The following is a 14,751-nucleotide window of genomic DNA, read 5'->3' as shown; positions in this document are numbered from 1 at the left end:
TTGTGATGCTCGGTCTCCTATTTATTGTTGAAATTGTTATTTATTTATGTTCTTTTCAAAGCAAAACAGTCCAAGATCCTGAGCAGACACCCGGAAAAAAAAGTCTTGCAGGAACAATGGCGTTGTCTGCTGGCTCGGATGCCATCCCCGAATAATCACAGATAGTGTGTACTTTTTCAGGTACACAACTATACAACTAATGCATATAAACACTTTGAAGGGTACGGCGTCATTCATCATTCATCCATCCATCCATCTGAGCTGCTTATCCTCACGAGGGTCGCGGGGAGTGCCGGAGCCTATCCCAGCTGTCAACGGGCAGGAGGCGGGGTACACCCTGAACTGGTCGCCAGCCAACCGCAGGGCACATCGAGATAAACAGTCGCACTTACTAATCCCACCTCGGGGCAATTTAGTGTGTCCAATTAATGTTGCATGTTTTTGGGATGTGTGAGGAAACCGGAGCGCCCGGAGAAAACCCACCCAGGCGCGGGGAGAACATGCAAACCCCGCACAGGCGGGACCGGGATCGAACCCGGGACCTCAGAACTGTCAGGCCAACGCTTTCCAGCTGATCCCACCGTGCCGCCTGCACTGTAACATTTAAAACAAAAAAATCATTTTTGTACCTACTCACTAATTTGAGGTGCTTGACCCAGTACACGGAAGTGTTGTGCTATTGCACGCGTGTTGTTGAACGATTTTGAATAGTTTTTAATTTTTTTCAATTTTTATAGCACTTCACACGGCTTTCAATCCGCAGCGTCGAACAATGCCCACTGCTGCTCCCATTGTCAGGGTGAACGTTCCTCGGTGGAACAGTCCCAGGGGAAACAATAGTGGAAGAGGAAACAGATACAGACCCACTTCCTATCCAGAATCTAAATTTAGTGATTGGCTACGGTTGTGCTTTGTTGCGGGGCAAAACGCCCAAACTAAAGACTGGCACCTTGGACTTGATATTGTTACGGATACGGGGCGAGTCGTGTGCCAGTCATGGTGAAAGTTCAGGAAGCAAAAGGGAGTTGGCGCATGTCGGCTGTGGCTTTAAATGAGTACCACAATGAGTGCACTTCCGGAAGAACAACAACGGCTGCACGATACTGTAATTACTTTCAAACAGTTGAAGACAGTCGGCCCAATGCCTTAGTCATGCTTTAATTGTGTGAAAAAAGCACATTTTTACGTCACCAGTTAGACGTGGCTTACCAACAGAGTGAGGCAATGCATCAGCACCGACTTCAACAATCTCAGGAAACACGGTCACAATGGCAGTCCATCCCAAAAGCGCTCGCGTTGGACTTTTAGGGTGACCTGCCACTCACATCGTCCCCACACGGTGACTCGAAATCTTATTCACATTAGTTTTACACGTGTGAAGGATTCAGATTTCCCAGGACCGGTGCCGAAGAAATCCTCTGTAATCACAACCAAGAAGAGTCGCAGTTCATCGTTAAAACTCGCCAGGAAGGCGATCGCTCGAGCCGGCAGCTAGAATGACAACACGGGTCGACCTCAGCAATCTGTTGAATGCCCCTCGTGCCCCCCCTTCTACGGCCAGGACCTCTCTTTGTGGCTTTTCATGACCCACGTTAACAATAACGACGTTGTGCCCGTGCGCGCACCCGCCCACCTGGACTAAGATAATAGGACTTTGCTGGAATGCCAGCCAAGTTTTTAGTGAATAGACCTGGAAACGGGCAGCTTTGGGGGTTTGTTTGGATTGTTTCGCGGAACAATATCGGCCAGTTTGCCTTGAATTGTGTCTCGACATAATGAAAGTTCCCCTTTGAGGATGGTCTTCCTATTATTGTAGAACAACGCCAACTTTCCATTCGACTGCAGCAAAAAAGATGCATAAAAAAAAAAAAGAACTTGTGGACCACTGGGTAGCGCAAACTCGACCAAGGCTTAACGATCCTAATTAGGATCAGAACCGAAGCGAGCGTCTCCAAAAATTGTCATTCACACCTACATATATTCTGATTCTCTAAGGAATTAGGAATGAAAATTGGATAGGTGGCTGGAGCAAAAGCGCAGTCTTGGATTTATTTTCCTCAATTGCTCACCATAAAAAGTGTTCACAATGAGGCCCCCCCGGAGGATTTTAAACAGAGCGAACAAAAAGTGGACTCGAGCACCTTTGCTGTACTTTCAGCACAATATAATTTAACACTGTTACTCCCTTGCAGCGGTTGGAGAGAGGAATTAAAAGAGTGATGAAATGATCTTATCTATAATTCATTTGTGACAGTTTAAAATGAATTTATTTTTTCTCATTTGAATAAATAGTTTCAAAACATTTGATATAAATACACATTTCACTGATTTTGCACCGTCTGTACCACCTTGAGTCCATCAAGTTTGCAGCCAGACTTATTTCAAGCTTTTTTTTTTTTTTTACCCCGACTGGAGTCTGTTCAGCGGTCTACTGCTCCGATACCAATTTTTGCGTCGTAGTGAGCCGTTCAAAATCCTCGGGAGGTCCGTAGTTTGTTTCCCCTTCTCTTATCTAACCACTAACCCCCTTATCCAAGTCATGAAATACGACTGAAAATCAAACAGTACATATTCACACAGCTATCACCCTCTCGGGAGCACGGCTGAGACCAGAACTTTCCATCGTGCCGACAGAGGAGTGCCCCAGGGGTGACAGCTAAGCCCTCGAGGGAGTGTATTTATTTATATCTGATTTACTGTCCTGCTCCCTTAAATGCTCACATAAAATCCGGCGCCCTTAACACGTTGTATTCTCGCAAACATATTGAAGCTACTGTAACAAGAAAGTAACATGACCGTAAAGCGGGATTTCTGGTAGCCTCGGGGAGTCCTCTCCAAAATGTCTGAAGTGTGCTGTTGCCTCGCAGGCGTCGGCTTCACAGTGCAACTCTTGTCAGTTATTTGAGCGCTTATTAGGCACCTCTTTTACGGCAGTGTCATGTGCAAAGAAAAATAAGAAACGGGCTCTCACGGCGCTTCAGTTAGACATAGTGCTTCTGTTTTGAAACTCCTCTCTGCTTGTTCTTGGCCTTTTGTCCATTGTGGTTCCTGGGCGAACGTGACGTTCTCATCGCCTCTATGCAGTTCACATAACTGGGAAGCGCGTCGCTCCCGGCCTCCGCGGTTTCCCAGTTGACAGTTATGGCCAGATCGCCAAACCTTTCGCAGGGGTTCGGGTAGCCGGTGGTCTGGCTCGGCGGCGCCAGGCTCCCGTCGTAGGACTCCGGTTTCTCTTCTCGGGTCTCGGGGGCCTCCCGTCGGGGCACGGCCGCCGCCCGTCCGGACCGCGGCGGGTACACCAGCCCCTGGGACTGGTACCGTTTCTTCAGCCGGTGGGAAATCGCAAGCTGAAGCAGGTGGAGCAGCTCGATGAGGTTGAGCAGCAAGGACACGGCGGCGATGGCCTGAGTGTAGACGGTGAAGATGGTTTTCTCGGTGGGCCGTGAGACGAAGCAGTCCACCTTGTGAGGGCAGGGGAAGCCCACGCACTCGAACTTTGCTTCGATTAGAAAGCCGTCATAAAGGAACCACAGCCCGAGCATGAAGCCCACCTCCAGGAGAATTTTTACAAAAATGCTGAACGTGTATGCGCATAACAACTTGCCTTTGAGTTTTGGAGCTTCATGTGGGCCCCTCTCAGTTACGCAAACTTTACGAGCACCCCCGTCGTTATCTTTCGGCACATTTTTGCCATCTCTTTCTGTGATGTCCTCTGTCCCATTTGCACCGCCTTCTTCCACATGCTTGCCTTCCTTTATCCCGACTTCTTCCTTCCCGGACCGTATCGCCACGTATCCGAAGTAGAAGATGGTCGGCGTGGAGACGAAGATGACTTGGAGGACGAAGTAGCGGAAGTGGGAGATGGGGAAGGCTTTGTCGTAGCAGACGGCCGTGCAGCCCGGTTGCCGCGTGTTGCAGACAAAGTCCGCTTGCTCGTCGTCCCAGGCGGACTCCACCGCGGTGCCGAGCACCAGCATGCGAAACAGGAAGAGAACGGTGAGCCAGACACGGCCGATGCCCGTCGAATACTCCTGGCCCTCCTCCAGTAGGTGCTCCAAGAAGGACCAGTCAGCTCTGGACATCCTCTGCTCCTTTGGAGACCACAAGGACCATGAAAGAACAAAAAAGTGAACGACGGTGAGAAATCTCCACTTGACTTATTGAAATACTTGATATACTTTGATTTGGATTGATTCGGTGATATTTTGTTTTATAAAAAAAAAAAAAAAAAAAAAAGACCTAAACTAGGGTGGTTCTAAATTGTAGGAAATCGGAACCACAACATTTTCTTTTATGGGCCTAATCAGAGGTTGCAGGATTTAAGGAGGCTCGTGCATTTCTAGTTTGTATCTTTTCTTTACATTTCCCGAGAAGATTATGCTGAAATTCTATTACCACATTCTTGCAAAAAAAAAAAAAATAAATAAATATATATATTCTCATTTTCCTCAAGCTCATATTTACATGTTCTTATTTTTAAGGCAATAAAATGGGCCAAGGCAATCCGAAACAAAAGCCCCTTTTGAACAGAATCTTTTTTTTTTTTTTTTTTTAAAGTTCCTTCTTTGTGTGCAAGTTGGAAAAGGAACTAGCCGCTCGCGAATACAGTTTGGTTTGAGTCATTATGAGCGTTATAAATTACCCACCGCTGCTTTTACATCAGCACTTCTAAAAAGCACCACACTTAACACCTAACTGGTGCGATGTGATTCCTGCATCGGGGGTTTTAACAAGCACACAGTTAATGCATAAGCGCATAATTATGTCGGTTTATTAAAGTCGTTGGTAAGTGGTATCCCTCCAGAATTTAATAGGGGCGTGTTTGACTATTGCGCCCCCCCGGCCCCCCCATTGCTTCTTCTTCCATGAGCTCAGTGTTGTTACAATGTGCGTCAAAACAAGACCTTGAAACACAATTAAAAGAATAAAAATAAAACATTGACGTTAAACAAAATAGCCAATGCTTTTAAGGGTTCATATTAAACCTTTTCTAGCTTTCTAATTAATCTAAATGAAGACAAATCAGTGTTAGAATGTGAATCTTCATTTGGTTCCAGTGTTTGCTATAATTGCATCGTGACTTGAGCGGCAATGGTGGCAAGGGGGGAGGTTAGCTCGAAGTGTTTAATGATAATGACACAGTAGTCTGTCGGGAAGCCACACACGTACACCCACACATCTGCGTAAACATCCTGTGAGGGGGGGGGGGGGGGGGGCTGGGGTTACCGCTGTGACACTTGTTGACTTATTTAGGAAAATTTTTGTTTTTCTATTAGTTCAGTCCTTCTGAAAAAACATCAACGGGGGCAATATAAATGCAACATAATGTCAACACTCACTTTGTGTGAAACAACAAGGCAACAAGATGGGATTCTGAATATGTCATAATTATATTATATTATCATATATATTATTATTATATTAGAATATAATATATTTTTGTTCAAACACATATCGCCATCATTTTCCTTCGATAAAAATGCAAACACTCTTCAAAATAAGTAAATAGCAACTATAAGACCTACTATAAATCCCAGGAAGTGAATAAGAACTGTCAAAAACATCATCTTATATTTAAATCTAAAATCAATCCAATGTAAAAGAAACAAAATTCTCAAAGTGAAAGTGAAAACTCCAAGAATTTAAATGTGCAAAAATAATTTTAAAGTAGTTATTTTAAAAAGATCAAGTTTTGAAATATAATGTTTTTGGGAAATGAATCCAAATTGAAACCAATTAAACAGTTAAATGAAAAAGAAAAGTAAAGTCATAAAGGCCTCATCAACATGTAAAATGACTCATAGTCCCCAACACATTGAGACAGAGGATTATCAATATTTCCTGGGATGCTGTTATTATTACTTTGGGGCTAACATTAATATTAAATGTAATCCATCTCAAAACAAGTTTTACCTTTTTCTTTCGTGGAACGTCTCGGTCTCCCCGTTTCTTCGTCCCTCAATGCCCCCTCTGAGTCGTATTTGCCTTCTTTAAAAAGATTCCGGGGGGGGAAAAAAGTGAGTAGAACTTTCCCATGCTTCCGAGTTCACTTTGGCCCTCCCTCAGGAACTCGTTCCTGCAGGAAATGGGATGGAGCAACTCTAAAAGTATATGTCCGTCATTTGGGCACCAAATTAGGAAGCAGACCCCCCCCACACACATATTTTTTCCATTTCATTCATTATCACGATCTCAAATCCAGAAATCTTCCTGTTCAGCGACACAATTCCTCACTTGTTTTTCCTCATTCGAAGCGAATCATCAACATTTTGAGGGGAAAGTAGTCTGATGTAATTCCCAATTTCGACACAGGATGGCGCCAGCCGCCGAAAAACAGTACAGCACTTTCCAAGCTACATGCGCGCACCATGACTTTTTTTTTTCCTCCCGTCTGTTTGTTTTGCAGCAATGCTTTTTATTGACCTGTTAAATTTTATTCCCGCATGGATCACAAAATTCCTCCACTTCCAATTCCACAAGTAAACACCCAGCTCGACCGACTCAATTCCAAGCAAAGACACTAACCAACAAAAACATTATTTCATCTATTACATTTCAATCTAAACCCCATTAGAACTCATTGATCTATTCGGTGGAGCTCTGGGTTAAAGCATTCATTTATTTGTTTGTTTCCATTTATTTGTTTCCAAAATATGTTTTTAGGTTGTAACCCTTTAAATGGCCAAAAGAGTGAGAATCTGAGTGTGCCTTGTGAGCAAGCCTGGGTGTTCCTTCTTCGCCAAATTAAGTCATAAAACAAATACATTGATGAATTAATAAAGTCATGAAAAATAAACAATGAAATCACATTTGCTGTAGTCCAGAATTTCTTTTCAATATGCAATTGTTTTGCAGTTGAGCTCACGCAAAAATGCTCTTCTCCATTGCAAAGCTTTCCCCGACTGAATATTAAAGGTGACCAGTAAAAAAAAAAAAAAAAACAACCCAAAACTATATATATATATATATATATATATATATATATATTTTCATCACTTTTGGATAAAAAAAACACCCATAAAAAAAAAACTGCACTGCATACTGTTTAGAATAATAAACCACAACCACACCAAAAGTGTGGAAAAACATTGACCGCATGCAAATGAAAACGTAAACTCGGAAGCTATAAATACATTCCTGCATGACTCAGCCGCCTGAAAATGGCCGACGGTGTCATCACCTGGACAGCCCACTCAGTCAAATTAAAGTGTTTAGTCAGGGGTCACCTCCTGCAGGTTCAACCCAATCAACGCTGAAGCGACCTTTCCCAAAAATGTAAAATTGGGAGGGCGGCAAAGGGAAGGTGCGCCCGTCAAAATCCAATTGAAAGCCAAATCAACTTGACAGATGACCGTCTTGCTACGTAGGCTCTTCTCTCGTTCCCTCCGTGCGCGAGCGGGAAAGGAAGCCAAGAGCTCGCGTAATCGAACGCTTTGCATTCAGGGGACGCGTTCGCCTTTCTCTGTTTGCAGTCTTTCCCCCCGCGTGCGCCGTTTGCAATTAAATTAATTGCCCGGTTCGGCCCAAACAGTCTCTTTTACAGTGAATGATTATGTTTTTGTTTGTTTGTTTGTTTACGCAATCTTCAGTTATTTTGGGTAATTGCTGATTCATGATATGACGCGCCACTTACCTCATACTTGTGAGAAGTGTCGAATCCTTCGCTTCGTGGTGATCTGAAATGGAATGGAAAAAAACAGAACATCCTTGAGGTTATGATATATATATTTTTCCACATGAATAAGTCATTCTATTTTTAGTCAGTCGTGCCTTGCATTACTAAATTCATAACTGTGACTACGGTCCAGAGAAAACCGCCAAGCAATGAATCTGGCTTGCGTAAACTAATGATAGACACCCGAAAAGGAAAATCGTTAATTGCTAAAGTCTATGTTATATTTTTAGGTGTGTTGATGACTTTGAAAATACTTTTAACAGTTGACGGTAGAATACGTCGATCTTTGTTTTGCAATCTAACGAGATGCTTCAAGAGATAACACTAGTAGTATTTTTGAGAAATGTATGAACTTGTTATATACTGTATCTTCCGAAACTTGGTCTCTAATGGTATTCTCTCTTATGTTTTGAAATCATATCATATTGCATGGTATCATCCACTAAGGTGTTTTATCTTTTGGTATCATATACAGTATCTTGTGATATCATGTACGATTGCACGTTATCTTTTAAGGTGTTAGGATATCACGTTTTAATCGCTCGGCGTCGTATCATATGGCTTTTGGTGTAATATCATATCTCATGGTATCATGCGATATCGTGCCTCATCTCTTGTGTATCATATCAGGTTATCATGCCGTATCTGTTTTTTATTTCTGAGTATCACATGTATTGATTGACACTTTAAAGCCATGGAATTCGATTAAGAAGATTCCCCACACTTGGGGGCATGACACATAAAAGCGCTTTGTGGGATTAGTTGAAAAACAAAAATTTAGATCCCACAATTAAGACAATTGATTCAACTGCACGATTTTATTTCAAATAATAATAATAATAAAAACAAAATATTTCTTCGGTGGAATTGGGTCTGTGGGTTATTTCATATTCATGGGAATGGCTTTCTTCTCGTGAGCGCAGGTTAGCTGATAATGGCTTTTTGGATGCAGGCAAAAGGCATGCCAATGCTGCAACCGACCAAACACACGACGCAAACCCAATAAGTAATTTTCCTCCCGGCCAATATTCGGAACGAGCATTAGCATGCGACGAGGAGGACTCGGCAAAGTTCAGGTCCGAGGCTGCTCGTGCATGCTGAAACCCGATCTGCCAGTTTCCTCGAGAGCTTTGAAATAACTCATCCATGAGTGGATAATTTTGAGAAATCGTTTACATCAGCCAATTATCAGCTTGACTGGATCATAGTAGGGAACGCGATGCAGTACATGGGTTCATGATAAGGTAGAACAGGATAAAACTACTGATCCGGACAAGAACACTCAACAAATGGCTCATGTTTAGGTCACTGTCCTTGGTCCTGAAACCAACAAGTTTTCACATACAGCCTCCTGATCAGTTTTCTTAGCACTATAGCATTGTATAAAAAAAACATTATTATTTTTGAAAGTTTGACAAAGAGGCTCATTTAAAACAAAATATATGTCATTTTCAATGATTCATGTATATATCAATGTGTTAAAACTATTGAGATAAACATACATACTAAATGGTTGTTTCCATTTGAATTTGGGTGAAATATGAGTTTTAAGTGCTTTCATTATATTTGTGAAGTTTAGAAAAACAAATTGTCACCAACTTAAATTTATTCCAACTTTGACAATGTCAATAATAAGTGGCATCTATATCGGGGAAAATGCATACTCTGTTGGGTTCAGGTCTGGAGATTGATTTAGTGGTAAAGATTTCATGCATGTCAGCAGTCTTGCTAGAAATTTAGATGAGGAAAAAAATGGAAATTAAAGCTTAAATATTGCATTCTCTTCTCATAGTCATCTTTTGATGTTCAACCCAAATATATTCAGTCTGCAGCAAATAATAAAAAGAAGTGACCTCACTCTCGGCTGTACCGAAATGGATAATACACAAGATGTTAGCCGTTAAATTTTAAAGAGTTAGAGTTGTGAAACAAAGCTTTTTTTTTTTTTTTTTACTGCAGCAGTGAAATAACCTGAGGTTGTTTGCTGCTGTTTTGGATCCCGGCTGGAGTCTCTCTGGGTGCAGCTGCAGTGACTTCATCGGCGCAAGATAAGAAATGAACACTGAAGGCGTTGTGCCGCACCTGTGAAAATCAAGGCGTTTGTGAGGCTCATAGGAGCGCACACTTTCACGGGGACCACTTTGCTATATGCGTATACACTGCATCGAATAGTTTGATGTCTGCTTAGACACGTGCGTGTGGATTCTTCATCATTTTGATCTTATCTTCCAAATTTAGTTAAGAGCCTACGTCGTAGCCGACAAGTCTCCAACTGTTCCCCGACGTCTTCTGAGCCTGTTGAGCGTCTCGAGTGGAAGAATTCAAATGTAGGTCATTATTTTTTGTGCCTAATTGTTGTCCTCTGTGTAATCTGAACATTAAAAAAACAAGTCCTCGCAACCAAATTGGTATTTTCCTTTTTTATTGCGTTAGCAACACTCAGTTAAAAATGACGGGTAATTTTGCTATCGGGCAAACGATTCGCACGTATTTGCATGTAAAACATTCACATAGTCGTCAAACGGCCGTATCGGCCTATTGTTAGAACACGCGCTCTCTCATTCACTCCATCTCGATGACCCATTTACAGTGGCGTCTAAGTTAAGTTGCTTGATGTGGTGACTTTGAATGCTGGAGGAAATATACGGCGTGATGACAGCGACTTGGATATTAATATTTCATGGACAACTAAACCGTCTAGCATCAATAAAAGATACACTCCATAGGTTATGATGTCAGCTAAATTAGGCAAAAATCGATTAGCTGTCAATTACTGATTAAAGCTTATGGGTCAAAAGTTAGGTGAGGCGTTGCTTCTCATACTGTGCTGCCGCTGAGCAAAGCACAGAACCTGCAATTTCTCTCTTACGTGCCCCTTTCTGATTGGATCCTTCCTGAGTCATAAGGATTTTTTTTTTTTTTTTACGCCAATGCCAATTTTAACCCTATTTGGCAGGATAAAATTATGATCCCCGATGAATCGGCCTATGAATGTAACATAAAATTTACCATAAACTGTGCATTGTTTAGGGGGCCAGTGGCTCAGCTGGTAAAGTGTTGGCCTCACAGTGCGGAGGCAATCCCTGACCCGCCTGTGTGGAGTTTGCATGTTCTCCCCGTGCCTGCGTGGGTTTTCTCTGGGCACTCCGGTTTCCTCCCACATTCCAAAAACATGCAACATTAATTGGACACTCTAAATTGTCCCTAGCTGCGATTGTAAGTGCGGCTGTTTGTCTCAAAGTGCCCTGCGATTGGCTGGCAACTAGTTCAGGGTGTACCCTGCCTCCTGCCCCTTGAGACCTGGGATAGGCTCCAGCACTCCCCGGGACCCTCATGAGGATAAGCGGCAAAGAAAATGGATGGATGGATGTGCATTGTTTGTTTGAATGTAATCGCTGAATGAAGGAAATGCCGGGCAAATCTTGTAGCTTGGGTTCAAAGTACATCTTTGCGACCAAAGTCGTGAAACCTTTCAAAATGAAACCGGTCCAAATGTAAAGGACCGATTTCACGATGGTTAAAACTAAACCGAGCGTGTGTCGATGTGCTCGTCAGGGTTGGATACAAATCGGTATGAAATACTACTGCACCTCTTCATGTACATAGCTTAATAACCCTGAAATCCTGATTGATGATCGATTCCAAACTGAAAATAGCTGCAGGGTCTGAACCATCTGCGTGAGTTTTTCCAGCTGTTTTCTTCAATCACATGCTCTCTGCCTTCTCGGGGAACATGTCATCTTAATATATACCCTACGCAGGTTCACCCTGAGGATACGCATGCATTTATAATCAAGTCATTATATTTGTCAAAGCTGGAGCCTTAAAGCTGGTCTATAGGGCCTCCTGTGGACCAATCGGTTGCTTCTAACATGTCTTTGGGGAGTTCTGCATGTGAGCCACATATGGAGGGGAAGAGCGAGGGAGGAGGGGTGTGTTAGGGAGAGAGCGAGAGAGAGAGAGCGTGAGGGAGGATGTAGCACCGCTGCCGTTCATTGCTGTGTCTCAATCCTTGCCTGAACAGTGGTCGGGAGGAGCTGCAGGAAGAGGCGGAGGTTTGTGACACCCCAGTGAACATTAAAAGCAGTCTGCTGCAAGGTAAGAAGAAAGCCGAGCTTAAAAGTTGCCCGTTTGCATGCTCGAAGCGGCCACGTCACCTCATTCTCACTGTTTTGTGAACAACACCGGAGATGGCCAGATGAGATTTTTGGTGCAGGTGGGCTGAATAGTGCAGCTCATCTGAGTGGTGGTGGTGGTGGTGCGTTTATTGCAGATGTGCCAACTTCAAAAGCAAGAAATAAAAAAAAAAAAAAAAAAACACATGCACACGCACAGAAGTTGCAGATGACCTTAAACACATGCACATTCCATCCGTGCGTAAAATGTTCGCTGACCGTGAAAGCGCGCTGCTCCTATGCGGCTTGTGCCGCCGCGTTTAAAGTCGGAGGGAACGCGGGAGGCAGCAGGCGGAGCTATTACAATTATTTGCACTGCACCGCACTGTGGAAAGGGTTCAGAATCAATCACACGAGCACCTCGGCCTCGGTTATCCTCCGGGGGCGCTGCTCATGGCGGGGTGTGGGATCCTGTGTGCATGCATTCATCTACCTGTGTGTGTGTGTGTGCGTGTGTGTGTGTGTGTGTGTGGTGTGTGTGTGTGTTGTACTCTCGGATTACTAAGAAGCATCCCAGCACAACCTTTAGTGTACGTTTGAGGAATGGTAAACATTTTGCCCACAGCTGGTCTCATATGATTTCGTCTCAGTGAGCTCATCAACTCATTCCCACTACTTAGCTGCCCTTCTTGGTGGCTAGTTGCAGAAACGTTCCTTGGTTCATGTAAAAAAAAAAAAAAAAAAATGTATTCCGGGTTGTCGCCTTCAGCGTACGCGGGATGATCAGTTGGCACGTCAACGAAGAGATCGTGCAATGTTTGCTTCGTTCAGTGTGCGAGAAGAAGGAAGGAGGTGAGGCTTCTTCGCTATGACAACGCGCTTGCTCACAAATGCCCTGAGCATCGGACACTTCCCTGTCCAAGAAGAAAATTGTTCTTCTGGAGCCACTTTATTCCTCGCCTGACCTGGTTTTGTGTCTTTCCAAAGCTCAAAGGAACATTAAGGGGATATTTTTTCGAAAATGTGGACCAAATGAAAATGGCTGTGTTGACAAAGATTTGGAGGATTCTGGAAAAATTCAAGAAGGACTGGATGAAGGTGTGGGAGAGAAGTCTGGGAACGTGCGCTACTTCAGAGGGGAACACTTGTACATTTTTGAAGTTTGGATTTGAAATAAATCCTTGGAGACACCAGTCTTGGAACCCTTCTGACACAAGTCATACGTACAACTCTATGACTTGAACTTGTTTGTCCAAAAAAAAACTTTCATTCCATATAAACGAGATATTGTATCCCTGAGAAATGAACTGAAGAATTTTAAAACATTACTGCATTCGCCAAACACAAACTCAATAAGTGTAATGTGCGCCTTGAAAGGCAAAACTGAGCATTTTATTCTCAAAATTGTTGTTAAGTGCGAGAAACGAGCTAGATGACAATAAAACAAAAAAAAAAAAAAAATGCTGGTCACGCAGCAATCCTGCAATTAAAAAGGCCGTTTTAGTAAACGTTGATGCGCTCTTGTGGGTGGAGTCATTCAGGACTTTGATGTTTTATGCAGTGTGCACATCATTAGCCTCCAAGGCTGAAAATTACTCGCAATAGTAAATAGATAAAATACTGAGAGCAGAACCACAATGCTGAGGTTATCGAGAATCCCTTTTGCTGTCCACGTTGCTGATAATATTGTGACTCCTTTGTTTGATACTCTTTGTTTTTCCTCGCAAGCACAGCCACTTTGCCAAAGGGGATGTTTTCCGTCGGCGACCACCTCAATCATTTGCAATTTTCTCGCTTGGAATGTGTCAGCTGTGAGCGCAGAGTGACGAAACAGCGGGCCCGTTGGGAGTGAGTCAGGCAAATTACGCATTTTTTCCACCGGGCGGACGGATTGCCAACATGTGACGTCATGATGTTTTCATACGTGCACGATGTGCCGTGGCATTTTCTTGCTGGAGTAATTGAGAATTAAAATTTGGATGCTATCATACATGGCGGATTCTGGCCTTTTACAGTACTCGCCATAAATGAGTACAACGTGAATACCTTCAGATTTCCTTTTAGAATCGTTATGATCTTCTATGACAAAATACTCCCATAAAAGTTTGTGATGGTCTTTTTTGTTGTTGTTGTTTTTTCGGTCTCAAAGAGCTTGTTCACAAAACAAAAACCCAAAAATAAAATCTGATTTCTTACTCAATTGTGATCCCGTTGCCGCTGCTTCTGTCAAATTAGATTCGCTGGATCTACACGTTAGTGCTCGGTCGTCTGTAATGACCCATCCGAGTAGGTTGCCATAGTAACTCTGCAGACAACAGTGTACAGTATGTACATTGAGGGAAAAGGGATCAGCAGTGTGAAAACACAATCTATCTCGCCAAACAAGTCCTTTCTCTGTCAAGAATAGAATAACGACCAGAGCAATGAATTGTTTAATTACTTTTAAGCAACTTTTTAGCATGTAATTGCCAAATTTACAGTACAGTAAATGGGTGCATTGGAAAACAGCACGGGTTTAACCTTCTCATGGCTAAAAACGGGAAATGCGATGGGTGGCAATTGTTTTAGTTGCGCGGCTGGAACCATTCCAACTTTTTGTGTTTTAATCAAACAGTTTTGTCTTCATCCAGCAGAAAATGTAAATGAACAAGACGGGCTGAACATGAGTGGAAAACTAAACCGGTGACTTCTCAACCTTGAAAGTGATTTTCTCTTGTTCTCAAAGAGAGGAGGTGCTGGAGGTGGGCTGCTCTCAGGCAAGATACAGTATTGGGGTGGCAGCGTGGCGCATCTGTGAGGATGGGGGGCTTTGAAAGAAGAACGGCTGCGTCCAAAAAGAAATTGCAACTAGTTGTTGGAGAGCTTCTCTTTTGGATTTTGCTCAGGTGCCCTTTAGCAAGGCACCCTGAAACTCATTTCAGCGGGGTCCATCACTTTGACATTTCTCCCTGTAATCCATAA

At 43.0% G+C, this 14,751-nt stretch overlaps 2 protein-coding genes across 2 annotated transcripts in view; both read right to left on the bottom strand.

The window, feature by feature from the left end:
- Positions 1-62: 62 nt before the first annotated feature.
- gja4 (gap junction protein alpha 4) lies at positions 63-6,050 on the bottom strand. Its single transcript, XM_061816593.1, has 2 exons — positions 5,914-6,050; positions 63-4,091 (listed from the first exon to the last, which is right to left on the bottom strand). Exon 2 carries the CDS (start codon positions 4,080-4,082, stop codon positions 2,982-2,984), a length of 1,101 nt encoding a protein of 366 aa, XP_061672577.1. The 5' UTR covers positions 4,083-4,091; positions 5,914-6,050; the 3' UTR covers positions 63-2,981.
- Positions 5,943-14,751, bottom strand: part of LOC133499050 (tissue alpha-L-fucosidase-like) — a 96,293-nt gene continuing 87,484 nt past the window's right edge. Inside the window, exons 11-12 of the transcript XR_009794533.1 lie at positions 7,634-7,676; positions 5,943-6,076 (exon numbers count right to left, since the gene is read on the bottom strand). The gene's annotated coding sequence lies outside the window, so the exon portion shown is untranslated. The remainder of the gene's footprint in view (positions 6,077-7,633; positions 7,677-14,751) is intronic.

This window comes from Syngnathoides biaculeatus, chromosome 1 (assembly GCF_019802595.1).
Source record: "Syngnathoides biaculeatus isolate LvHL_M chromosome 1, ASM1980259v1, whole genome shotgun sequence".
NCBI lineage: Eukaryota > Metazoa > Chordata > Actinopteri > Syngnathiformes > Syngnathidae > Syngnathoides > Syngnathoides biaculeatus.
This window is presented reverse-complemented; position numbering and strand designations above follow the sequence as displayed.